Here is a 13,264-nt window from a genome sequence, read left to right on the forward strand (position 1 = left end):
AAAGGAAAATCTGTGATGGAATTGCAATTTAGCCCACCGCACTTCCCTAAAAACGGTTTAAAAAAATTGATAAAAGTCATATGTATCCAAAATTAGCACCAATCAAACCGTGACCTCATCCCACAAAAAATGAGCCCCTACATAAGCCAATCGTAAAAAAAAAACATTTCAGAAAATGGAGACACAAAAACATGATTTTTTTTTCAAGCATGCTTTTATTGAATAAAATAAAGTTTAAAAAAATGCACATATTAGGTATCGTCATGTCCGTAATGACCTGCTCTATAAAAATAGCATGTGATCCAACCCATGTGGTGAACAGAATAAAAAATAAAAAAAAAAGTGCCAAAAAAGCCATTTATCATCACCTTACATCACAAAAAGTGTAAAACCAGGTAATAAAAAAGTAATAGGTGCCTCATAATCGTACCAATCAAACAGTCATCTAATCCTGCAAAAAATGAGACCCTACCTAAGGCAATCATCCAAAAAATAAAAAAATATGGCTTTCAGAAAATGGAAACACAAGAACATGTGTTTTTTTTTCAAAAAATGTTTTATTGTAATTCCAAAATAAAATAAAAAAATTAGACTTATTAAGTATCGCCGCATTGTTACGACCTGTTCTATAAAACTATCACAATATCTACTCTGTCAGGTGAACATTGTAAAAACGCAAAAAATAAAAACTGCCAGAACAGCCATTTTGTGGCTACCTTGCCTCATAAAAAGAGTAATAAATATATATATATATACACACACACACACACACACACACACAACTACCTCTAGCAAAATATTTATATTCTGCAGTAATAACCCTAATAACATGCCCCCTGCACCGCTTACCCCAGCGTGCCGACCAATCAGGACACGGCACTCCACATGCCGCCTGCACCGCCAACACCTGCGCGCCGGCAAGTAGGTTGGAGCGTTCTACCATTTCTGTTAGTCAATTCCAGCCGCCATTTCTGTTCGTCAGTCCCAGCACTATCAGCTATAGAGAGGAGCCCCTGTCAGCAGTCTAACCTACCAGTCGCTACCAGCAGTCAATGCCAGTTGTACAGCCACAGCCACCAGTCACAGTGCCTGCAGTGTCAGCCACCAGTCAGTGCCAGCCATCTCAACCATCAGTCAGTCAGTGTCAGCAGTCTCAGACACAAGCCGCATCCAGCAGGCTCAGCCACAGTGAGCAATCTCAGCTGCAGTCACCAGTTTCTGCCAGCAGTCTCAGCCACCAGTCAGTGCCAGCCATCTCAACCATCAGTCAGTCAGTGTCAGCAGTCTCAGCCACAGTGAGCAATCTCAGCTGCAGTCACCAGTTTCTGCCAGCAGTCTCAGCCACAAGTCAGGGTGATCAAGTTCCCTTTGCCATTTAATATAGACTGTTCCTACTGTTTATGCACTACTGTTCTAGCACCTGTTATTGTAACGGACTTAATGTCTAGTATTCTATAATTCATGGACGATCATGGTTACCGTTTTCCCTTACGTCATGGCAAATAGTCACATGACACAAGGGGATCCAGTCTCCACTGCGGCCAGTGTCGGCTGTGGCAAGGTCAAACCAGATGAGCCCAGCCGAGCATTGCAGGCTTGGAAGAGAAGGAGCGGAGAGCCAGCGCCAGGAAGCAGGTAAGTAATCTTCCCTTTACAGATCCAGTAAAGTGGGGGAGTTTGCCAAACCCCCTAATTCTTGTACAACCCCTTTAAGATCTAAAATTATAACAGCTGTAACTACATTTTTGAATATACTGATATTTTCTTTTAATTCCTGCTTCAATATAAAACTATAGCAAGAAAAAATATGGAAATTCATGGCATATTTTACAGGAAGGATTTAGAATTGCTGTGCTGTGTGAATTCTCTGATGTTTACCAAGAGATGATTTCTGAGTAAAACATTTACCACATTCTGAACATGAATATGGCTTCTCTCCTGTGTGAATTCTCTGATGGTTCACAAGAATTGATTTCAAAGTAAAACATTTGCCACATTCTGAACATGAATATGGCTTTTCTCCTGTGTGAATTCTCTGATGGTTCACAAGAATTGATTTCAAAGTAAAACATTTGCCACATTCTGAACATGAATATGGTTTCTCTCCTGTGTGAATTCTCTGATGTCTCTCAAGAGATAATTTCTTAGTAAAACATTTCTCACATACTGAACATGAATATGGTTTCTCCCCTGTGTGAATTTTCCGATGGCTCTCAAGAATTGATTTCTTAGTAAAACATTTCCCACATACTAGACATGAATATGGTTTCTCTCCTGTGTGAATTCTCTGATGGCTCTCAAGAGGTGATTTCTGAGTAAAACATTTCCCACATTCTGAACATGAATATGGTTTCTCCCCTGTGTGAATTCTCTGATGGCTCTCAAGTGATGATTTCTGAGTGAAAGATTTCCCACATTCTGAACATGAATATGGTTTCTCCCCTGTGTGAATTCTCTGATGGCTCTCAAGTGATGATTTTTGAGAGAAACATTTCCCACATTCTGAACATGAATATGGCTTCTCTGCTGTGTGAATTCTCCTATGTACAAGAAGTTCTGATTTCATGAAAAAACATTTCCCACATTCAGAACATAAATGCGGCTTGTCCCCTGTGTGAATTGATTGATGTCTCTCAAAATTTGATTTGTGATTAAAATATTTCCCACATTCTGAACATGAATATCTCTCCTCCCCTGGCTGAATTCTCTGATGTCTCTCAAGTGATTTCCGACTTGAATATCTCTTCTCCCCCGTGTGAATTCTCTGATGTCTCTCAAGTGATGATTTCCGACTGAAACATTTCACACATTCTGAACATGAAAACGGCTTCTCTCCTGTGTGAATTCTGTGATGGTTTTCAAGACTTGATTTGTTAGTAAAACATTTCCCACAGTCTGAACATGAATACAGCTTCTTCCCTGTGTGATGTTTTTGATGTTGAAGAAGGCTTGATTTCCAAGTAAAACATTTGCAACATTCTGAGCATGAATATGGCTTTTTCTGAGCTCTTCTTTGGGTTCCAGAACCTCTTCTGTGAGTTTCATTCTGAGTAGGAGTATGTGATGAATTAGAAGATTGGACCTGTTTTAAAGGATGAGATGATAGATTTTTGCTGTGAAGGTCTGAGGGTACATCTGGGATAATGGCACGCTCTTCATATGTATCTGATATGACACCTGGATCATCTGCATTAGTAGATACGAGATGTTTCTCCATACGCCAAGTACAGTCATCTACCAAGAACAAAACATTTTTTAAATTATTTTTAATTAATATAATCTTTTACAAATTGAAGGCAGCTATCAAAATTCATAACTGACAAGAGGGCTGTCCAATTGTGTCATGTGACCCCACACCTAAAAGCAGAATGGCCCTAAGTACATAGAAGGGTCAGGCAAGAAGAACAGAGCTGTTTACAACAGGCAATCATCTAATATAGGGATACTCAATCTGCGGCCCTCCAGCTGTTGCAATGCTACAACTCCCAGCATGCCCTAATAGCTGTAGGCTGTTCAGGCATGCTGGGAGTTGTAGTTTTGCAATAGTTAAAGGACCGCAAGTTGGGCATCTGTGATCTAACAGAATAGTGCGAAAAAGATTCTTTGCCCGGCGTCAGAAGGAGGAGGAGACGCTGCCCCAGTCCATGAACAGCATACAACAATTGATGGCAATGTTACAGCAGAAGGAATAAGAAGGGGCCAAGTCCAGAACCAATACTGAGGAGGTGATGTGGGACCAGTTTGTGTTATATCTCAGAAATCAACCATGGCAAAGGAACCGGTGTGAGAAACTCATAATTACATTGCCTTAAGAGAGGACACAGGTTCATCAAGTTTAATCTATTTTGATCAACTCAAGTGAGAACCTGAACGGACTATACACTAGGGTTGTTGCGGGTATCGAAATTTCGATACCCAATCAATACTTTTGTCCCGGTATTGATACTTCTGCGCGCTCATGTTCCCTCAGCAGCACAGGGGAGAAGGAAGCAGTCTCTCCCTTCCCCCCTGTGCCGCTGCCACCAATGGGGAGAGAGGGGTGGAGGAGGGCGGGCGCACTGCGCCACCAATGATAGTATTTTTCATGGGTCCGGCTACACAGAGCGGCGCCCAGGGATGTCCCAGCAATTATTATTCCTGGGCGTCGCTCCGTTCGCCCGCAGTGCCCCATTACGGTTTCCTGCTCCATATGCTAATTACTATTGGAGCAATGGGCAGGAGACATCAGCTTCTCTAGTGGGCGTTCCTTCTCCCCTAGCTGTAGCGCTGTCCAATCGCAGCGCAGGGAGAAGGAACGCCCACTAGAGAAGCTGATGTCTCCTCCCCATTGCTCTGATTAATTAGCATATAGAGCAGGACTGCAGGAGACTGTAATGGGGCACAGGCACCCAGTGGGCGAACGGAGGGGCGTCCAGGAATAATAGTAAGTGCTGGGACATCCCTGGGCGCCGCTCTGTGTAACCTGCTGCTTAACAAAGTCATATAAGGTCGTCTTTAACTTTTAATACAGGAGGCAGGTGCCGGCAGCAGAATCGCATAGCCGACATCCTGCCTCTGACAGGGAGCTGTGATCAGCGGCAGTGCTGCACCTGAGGGGTTAACTGCAGCGGATTGCAGCTCCCTGCCATAGAGGTCGGGTGCCGGCTATTTGATTCCGGCACCCGCCTCCCGTATTTGTATTAAAAGGTCAGTTATCTTCATTGGTGGAGCAGTGCGGCCCCCCCCCCCCCAACACCCCAGTATAATAAACATTGATGGCGCAGTGCGCCCCCCCCAACACCCCAGTATAATAAACATTGGTGGCGCACTGCGCCCCCCCCCCCCCAACACCCCAGTATAATAAACATTGGTGGCGCAATGCCAATGAGGGTTAAAAATAAAATAAATAATTAACTCACCTCCTCCAATTGATTGCGTAGCTGCCGGTCTCCTGTTCTTTCTTCAGGACCTGTCAAAGGACCTGTGGTGATGTCACTAAGCTCATCACATGGTCCATTACCATGGTGATGGATCATGTGATAGACCATGTGATGAGCGCAATGACGTCACCACAGGTCCTTTTCCTCACAGATTAAGACAGAAGAGAAGCCGGGCTGCGCGAACAAGTGGATTAAGGAGAGTTAAATTATTATTATTATTTTCTAACCCCTCCAGCGCTATTGTACTATGCATTCTGTATTAAGAATGCTATTATTTTCCCTTATAACCATGTTATAAGGGAAAATAATTACATCTACACAACACCTAACCCAAACCTGAACTTCAGTGAAGAAGTTCGGGTCTGGGTACCACAGTCAGTTTTTTATCACACGCGTGCAAAACGCATTGCATGCACCCGCGCGATAAAAACTGAACAAAGAAAAGCAATCGCAGTCAAAACTATTATACAGTAGCTGATCTCTTGCTCAGCCGACCGCTCTTCTGTAGCTCACCTTGTTTGGAGAGGAGCTCCTGACTGGTTAGCCTCGCTGTAAATATTCCTAGTTTCTGCAGGGGGCTGCTGGTTATAGTGTAAGCTCTGTGCTTTTCATTTCAGAAATCCTTTTATTTTCTAGTATCTCTCCTAGTTTACTTCATTGTTGTAGTTTTGTTCTTATGATCAGTCCAGTCTTTACCTCTGATTCTTGTAGTCTGTGTGTGTGGTTGGGGGGAGGGGATGTTCCATGTTTCAGTCTGTCCTGCCTTGATTCTAGTTCAGCTCTGCTCAGTTTGGGTTGGGTCTTAGTGTCCTCCTGTTGTCTGTTTTAGGGTCAGTTTTACAGATTAGGAATATTCATAGGAATGTCTTAAGGGACAGTGATGTCTGGTATTAGGGTCAGCATGTAAGGACAGATCTAGGGAAGGTTTCAGGGAAAGCTCCAGTCAGGGCCACTTATTGTCTGTTCAATCATCCGTTCACCATATAACCCCCATCATCCGTCTGTTCCATTGTCTGATTACCATCCCCATCCTGTTCTAGTCATCTACTGATAAGCTCCTATCTCCTGGCTTTCTTCTTACCTGCTTGTGGTGGAATATGTGCTTTGTATTATTCTTCAAGGGACGGTCCGGCTGTTACACAGTTTGGTCCTAATGTAAGTCCTGGGGGTATCTGAGTACTGGGGGACACTGTAAGTACCTGGGGAAGGCGCCTGCTATAGGGGAAGTCCAGTTCAGGGTCATTATGGTTACAGACTCGTCTCTGCTTCATTTAGTGGTCACTACTCACCTGGACTCTTATCTGTAGGAATGTCCTCCTTGTATTCCTCATCGCTCCCCACATCTGTCTCTGTAGGGATCTCCTCCTTGTATTCCTCATCGCCCCTCACATCTGTCTCTGTAGGAATCTCCTCCTTGTATTCCTCATCACCCCTCACATCTGTCTCTGTAGGAATCTCCTCCTTGTATTCCTCATCGCCCCTCACATCTGTCTCTGTAGGAATCTCCTCCTCGTATTCCTCATCGCCCCTCACATCTGTCTCTGTAGCATTAATATTGTTCAGATCTTCATCCTGATTCAAAATGTGTGAAACAAATATTGTGAATTACAGGACAGTTGGACAAGTTGAGTGGAATGTTTTAGATGCCTACAAAAGATCATTAAAAGAGTTATCCAACTTTGAACTTGTGTAATAGACCCCTTCAGAGAGGCGGACCCCCGGTGGAGTTCATACTTACTTGTTCCCTGCCTCTGTGTTCTGGCTTCATTGCTCCACTGTCGACTCTGCAGGTGCTGTGTCTGTGGAAATCAACACACTGTTGACAGGGGGGCGGGGGGTGGAGATAGTTGGGGGGTTGGGTGCAACTGCTGCAGCCAAGGACTGGCAGCAGCGGTGACCTGTGACCAATGTGACACATGACTGAGTGACGTACTCCATGGGTGGCAGGTGCTCCCCTGCCCTGTCAACTGGATGTTGATTCTCAGAGACCCGGGATCTGCAGAGGTGCCCATGTATCGATGGAGCTGGAACCCACCAGCAGGGATCAGGTAAGTATGAATCCAGCCACTCTGAAGGGGTCTGTTAAATAATTAGGCTGGATAACCTCTTTAAAGGGATTATCCCACAAATTAAGAAGTAGGAATTCTACCAGCGACTGGTTTCTCTGGAGTCCGACATGACAGCACCACATGGAGATTGCCCTTCTAGTCTTCTGCAGGGACAGGAACACAGAGAGGTTACAAGGCTCCTCTCACCATCTCCCACCAGTGTTTGCTGAAATACTACACCAGGATGGATGCAACTAAATATGTATTTACTCATTACCAATGTAATACAAACCATGGGAAGGAAAGTAAGGCTGGGGTCGTGGCAGACAATTACTGGACTCATTTCTACTTTTCAGTACATCCTCCATGACAGCACCACCGCAATACCAGATAAGCATGTGGTTGGGGGAGAAGGGGAGTCTGGGTCAAATCTCTCATTGGATTGCAGTCTTCAGCCACCTCGCCAAGGTGGTCTTTGAGACCTTCTTCTCCTTGTTCCTTCCTGAGAACTGTATGAACAGATTTGGATCTTATCTCCAGGATCTCAATGCTCCAGGTTCACGTGGGCCCTTGGGCGATCAAGTCTCAGTGGGCCCCCTTACACAGTGATAGCTCTTTCATCCATCTTCTTATTCCTCCGCACAGAACGCCCTGATGCAGCTGCGTCAAGGCATAGGAGCACTGTGGGCATGGTGATGGTGATAGACAGGGAGAGACACACGGACAGACAGACACACAGCTAGGCCTCACCACATTCCAGCCAGGCCCCTGTCCCTTCAGGAACACAGCTCTCTGCACCTCCCCCACAGGTCACATGGGCGGATGACATCAGGGAGGTCCTTTAGCCCAGTAGGAAACTCAATCTACCCTGTTCTGAGTCCTGCGGCCGCCCACAACTGCAGTGCACATGGCGAAAATGGTCTGCATTGCTGGGGTAAGGTGCCTTAGAATTCAGAACAGGCAGTTTAATGAAGACCAGGACACAGCTGCAGGAGTGAAGGGGCACAGTGGGCCCTCCCAGGAGCAGTGGGCCCCAGCACTTGATCTTTTGACATCTAAGATGTGGAATCACCGTTGTGAGGGGATGCATTGAAAAGATGGAAAAAACCTCTCTTGGTTAAGGTGAAAAGCTGAGGCAATTTTAGGGAGAAAGGCCGGATACACTTTTACGATGATCTTATTTGAAATTTTTGAGGTAAGACTCACTGATGCAAAGGGGCTGTAATCTCCCGACCCTACGGGCCAAGGAAATGGCATCTGGGAAAACAGTTTTAAGGGACAAGAATCTCAAACTCAACTCCTCAAGAGTATCGCAGAGACCCCTGAAGTTAGGTCCCAAAGAGGAATGGACTGTTTTAGGGCCGGTCTGATCCAGGATGTAGCCTCAATGAACATTTTGATCCATCTATAGTCTGCAAGGAGAAGGTCCAGAAAACAGCCCAGGGCTGAGATCTGTACCTTTAGGCTCCTGGGTCTAATGCCATTATCATATCCCTTCTGAAGAAAATCCAAAGATTTGATTTAATTAAGGCTACTTTCACATTAGCGGCCACCTTCTCCGGCAGGCTGTTCCAGCGGGTGAACATAAAACTACATCTTGTAGTTTTATTCCGGCCGCCTCTCAGCATGTTTGCCCGGAGAAGGCTGCCGCTAATGTGAAAGTAGCCTGAAAAGGGGCCGAACATTAGGATTCGTACAAGGAGCAAAATCTCCTCCAAACTTCCCTGTAAACTGGTGAGGTAACTTCCTTGGGACTCTGCTGTAAGGTAGATATTACTCTGACAATCCCTGAATTTTGAGGATTTCCCTCTCAGGATTCGAGCTTTCAGGATTTCTGCATCTGGACCTTTCGATACAGAAGAGGGCCCTGGAGAAGAACAATATTTTATCTTAGATACAGAGGTTCTGGGTCTTCCAGAAATAAATACTTCAGGATCGGGAACCAGCTGTGCTTTGGACAGGATTAAGTAATTTGAATGACACTGGTTGCTTTTAACCATATATTCTTCAGGACGGCCGGAATAAAAGGAAAAGGAGGAAATGAGCATGCTAGGCCCATATTCTATTCCTGAGCACCTCACCCCTTTTTTCTGGTATCCATAGGGACTTACATTCCAAAGAATCCCTCATTACAGGTTTTCTGGGAAAGTCCACGAAAGTAAAGCCCGTCTTCTCACTCTGGGAAGAAGAATTGTTTGGTTTAGGCAGTAAGAATCAATTTCTGGAGAGAACAGACGTAAAACTGGCTCCAAAGAACTGTGGAGATGCAGAAGGTCAATAACCCCAAGATGTTCATAGTTTCCTTTAATAAGCAGTGGCTCTTTCTCCACAAGACTGATATTTTTCCCCTGTATCATCTCATGTTTGAGAATTGGCAGAAATGAGTGTTGGTCATAAAATCTTCCTGGTGTCTGCAGAGAAATCAGATTTCTTGATCTTCACGATTCAACAATTCTCCAAAATCCACAATTTATAGGTAGTCTGGAGAATTGGAGTGGATTCTGCTTTTAAAAGAAAATTGTCCAAACTATGATGAGATCTCTTTCTCTGAGGAAGGCCAGGATCTCTACTACCAGGTTTTTGAAAAGTCACTGGGCAGAGGGTGCCCACAGAGAGGGCTCTGAGTGCTGCCCCTGGAACCAGCACCATAGGTTCACCACCACTGATCTAGGCTGTTCTGACTTAGCTTTTAGGAAATGTTGGGCGCAGTGGTTATGTTAGTGCAGGTACCGTAATCTTTGTTTGCAGGGATGTCCTGATCGGAAAACCTGGACTACTACAGACTGGAACCGTATCGTCCTTAGTGACAATTCTAGGTCCTCTTTGGGTTCCAGTATGGAGGTCTCCTGGTAAGCGTTTCAATCCTTTGCTATGGAGCGACATACTGCCCTAACTGCTGGTGGGATGATGGTGGGAGCCATCGCATACGGCAGTCAGTGACCCCTAGTAGTGGTCCGAGGGGCACTAACAGCTCAGCGATATGTGCAGGACATTCTGCTGCCACATGTATTCTTCTCAGCACTTTTCAGTTGGATATGCTCGCCTGCGCACAGCGAGGCTTCCCCAGGAAGGTCTCCTCCTGTTTAATTACCTATAAAGCATTTATGGGAACATCTGCAATGCGAGCTTCAGCAACCTATGAGTGTGCAGGATCTACAGGAGCATCTGTAACATCTGTGGGCAAATATACCCCAGGATACCATACAAAACATGCTAGAGGCCGCATCTCATCTTGTGTCCGGGCTAGAGGCCGCATCTCATCTGGTGTCCGGGCTAGAGGCTGCATCTCATCTGGTGTCCGGGCTAGAGGCCGCATCTCACCTGGTGTCCGGGCTAGAGGCCGCATCTCATCTTATAAAAATGTGACAGTAATTTATTTCAATGCAATAGTAGACCATAAAAGGATCAAGATAAAATATGAGTAGATGCATATACCCAATATATACACTCACCTAAAGAATTATTAGGAACACCATACTAATACGGTGTTGGACCCCCTTTTGCCTTCAGAACTGCCTTAATTCTACATGGCATTGATTCCACAAGGTGCTGATAGCATTCTTTAGAAATGTTGGCCCATATTGATAGGATAGCATCTTGCAGTTGATGGAGATTTGAGGGATGCACATCCAGGGCACGAAGCTCCCGTTCCACCACATCCCAAAGATGCTCTATTGGGTTGAGATCTGGTGACTGTGGGGCCATTTTAGTACAGTGAACTCATTGTCATGTTCAAGAAACCAATGTGAAATGATTCGAGCTTTGTGACATGGTGCATTATCCTGCTGGAAGTAGCCATCAGAGGATGGGTACATGTTCTCATTCTGTTTACGCCAAATTCGGACTCTACCATTTGAATGTCTCAACAGAAATTGAGACTCATCAGACCAGGCAACATTTTTCCAGTCTTCAACAGTCCAATTTTGGTGAGCTCGTGCAAATTGTAGCCTCTTTTTCCTATTTGTAGTGGAGATGAGTGGTACCCAGTGGGGTCTTCTGCTGTTGTAGCCCATCCTCCTCAAGGTTGTGCGTGTTGGCTTCACAAATGCTTTGCTGCATACCTCGGTTGTAACGAGTGGTTATTTCAGTCAACGTTGCTCTTCTATCAGCTTGAATCAGTCGGCCCATTCTCCTCTGACCTCTAGCATCCACAAGGCATTTTTGCCCACAAGGCATCTTTGCCCACAGGACTGCCGCATACTGGATGTTTTTCCCTTTTCACACCATTCTTTGTAAACCCTAGAAATGGTTGTGCGTGAAAATCCCAGTAACTGAGCAGATTGTGAAATACTCAGACCGGCCCGTCTGGCACCAACAACCATGCCACGCTCAAAATGGCTTAAATCACCTTTCTTTCCCATCCTGACATTCAGTTTGGAGTTCAGGAGATTGTCTTGACCAGGAGCACCCCCCTAAATGCATCGAAGCAACTGCCATGTGATTGGTTGACTAGATAATTGCATCAATAAGAAATAGAACAGGTGTTCCTAATAATTCTTTAGGTGAGTGTAAATAAATAAATAAAATAAAATGAATCCACTGATCAGAGAAAGTGTAATGGAATAAATGTCTCTAGATGGGGAATAAATACATCAAAGGCCCATTTCACTCATCAAAAAATCGAAATCCAGTATAAAACGTCTCAAGAATGGAAACACAGCAATATCAGTGTGGAGGAAGTCTCAATATTGAGTGTACAGCAATATAGCAGCTATAAATGATGATTACCACCGAACAGGTCTCGTCACAGCCCAGTGTGGATAAGCGATTCCGGGTTCAGCCTCACTGAGGCTCTTACCGCTCTGTTGATGCTGCAGTGTCTGTTCAGTGCAATGGCATAAAAGCCACTCACGTGTGTATTTGGGCACTGGTTGATTCTTACCACTCATGTTCTCATAAAGCTCCTCTTCTATTCCTCCAGGAGAGTCTGTTGGACGGATGTGAGTCCTGAACCTGAGGACTCAAGCCTTCAGATGCTCCACGCTGCCTGCCAGATCTTCTGATGACAAATCCAGAGCTCAAATAGGGAAGCAACTAGGGATCGACCGATATTGATTTTTTTAGGGCCGATACCGATTATTGTGAACTTTCAGGCCGATAGCCGATAATTTATACCGATATTCTGGGAATTTTCATTTTTGAGAAAAAAAAAAAATTTCCTACACAAATCTGCTGAAAATTAATATGTTTATTGTTAACGTGTATTTTTATTTAAAAATCTTTTTCATTTATACTTAATATTTTTGTGGGTTTTTTTGTTTTGTTTTACTAACTTTCAGCCCCCTTAGGGACTAGAACCCTTGTCCTATTCACCCGGATAGATCTCTATCAGGGTGAATAAGATCTCGCACTGTCCCTGCTGCTTTGTGGAGCTGAAGCTGAACATGGCAGCCAAGGCTTCAATAGTGTCCTGGCTGCCATGGTAACCGATCGGAGCCCCAGGATTACACTGCTGGGGCTCCGATCGGAGGAGGAGGGGATAGGGGATCCTGTGGCCACTGCCACCAATGATTAATACTGGGTGGGGGGGGGCGCACTGCGCCACCAATGAGGATAAGTCTCTCAATCATTCATATACAGGAGGCGGGAGCTGGCTGCAGAATCACATAGCCGGCTCCCGACCTCTATGAGCGGTAGCTGCGATCCGCGGCACCTAAGGGGTTAACTACCGCGGACCACAGCTACTTGTCATAGAGGTCGGGAGCCGGCTATGTGATTCTGCAGCCAGCTCCCGCCTCCTGTATATGAATTAATGAAAGACTCATCTTCATTGGTGGAGCGGTGCCACAGCCCCTCCCCTCCTCTTGTCTTCTCTCCTGTCATTGGTGGCAGCGGCAGCAGCAGCAGCACAGGGGGGAGGAGACACTGCTTCCTTCTCCCCTGTGCTGCGGAGGGAACACAGAGCGCTGAGAGCAGCGCGTTCTGTGTTCCCAATACGTTATCGGAATAGATGCCGATACCGATAACTGTCAAAATCCTGAATATCGGCCGATAATATCGGTAAAACCGATAATCGGTCGATCCCTAGAAGCAACATCCCCGACATCAAACCTGATGGGAAGGGTCCCTTCAGCATGACATGACCATCCCATACAGCTGATTTGAGAAGGTCTAGAAAGGGTCTGGGATGGGCTAGGGGACCCCTACCATGGAAGGTACTTGCCAGTCTAGACATGGGCTGGAAGGAGAGGAAACCCCCATACAACCCTAGCAAAGATCCTACAATTTGATAGAACAGGAAAATTCCACTCAGGAATCCTCTCTGCACCTGTCCTCTGTAGAGACAGGAAGAGCACT

The 13,264-nt window shown here is 45.3% G+C and overlaps 1 protein-coding gene across 8 annotated transcripts in view; it reads right to left on the reverse strand.

Annotated features, from left to right (window-relative positions):
* Nucleotides 1–1,320: 1,320 nt before the first annotated feature.
* Nucleotides 1,321–13,264, reverse strand: part of LOC121000837 (gastrula zinc finger protein XlCGF26.1-like) — an 800,859-nt gene continuing 788,915 nt past the window's right edge. The window contains exons 7-8 of one of the 8 annotated variants that reach the window (XM_040431538.1): nucleotides 2,755–3,234; nucleotides 1,773–2,697 (exon numbers count right to left, since the gene is read on the reverse strand). In XM_040431538.1, coding sequence (XP_040287472.1) covers nucleotides 1,841–2,697; nucleotides 2,755–3,234 — 1,337 coding nt within the window. In that variant the 3' untranslated portion in view covers nucleotides 1,773–1,840. Of the gene's footprint in view, nucleotides 3,235–13,264 lie in introns of all 8 variants that reach the window. The other 7 variants (XM_040431540.1, XM_040431545.1, XM_040431541.1 and 4 more) reach the window with 7 other exon arrangements.

This window comes from Bufo bufo, chromosome 5 (genome assembly GCF_905171765.1).
Source record: "Bufo bufo chromosome 5, aBufBuf1.1, whole genome shotgun sequence".
NCBI lineage: Eukaryota > Metazoa > Chordata > Amphibia > Anura > Bufonidae > Bufo > Bufo bufo.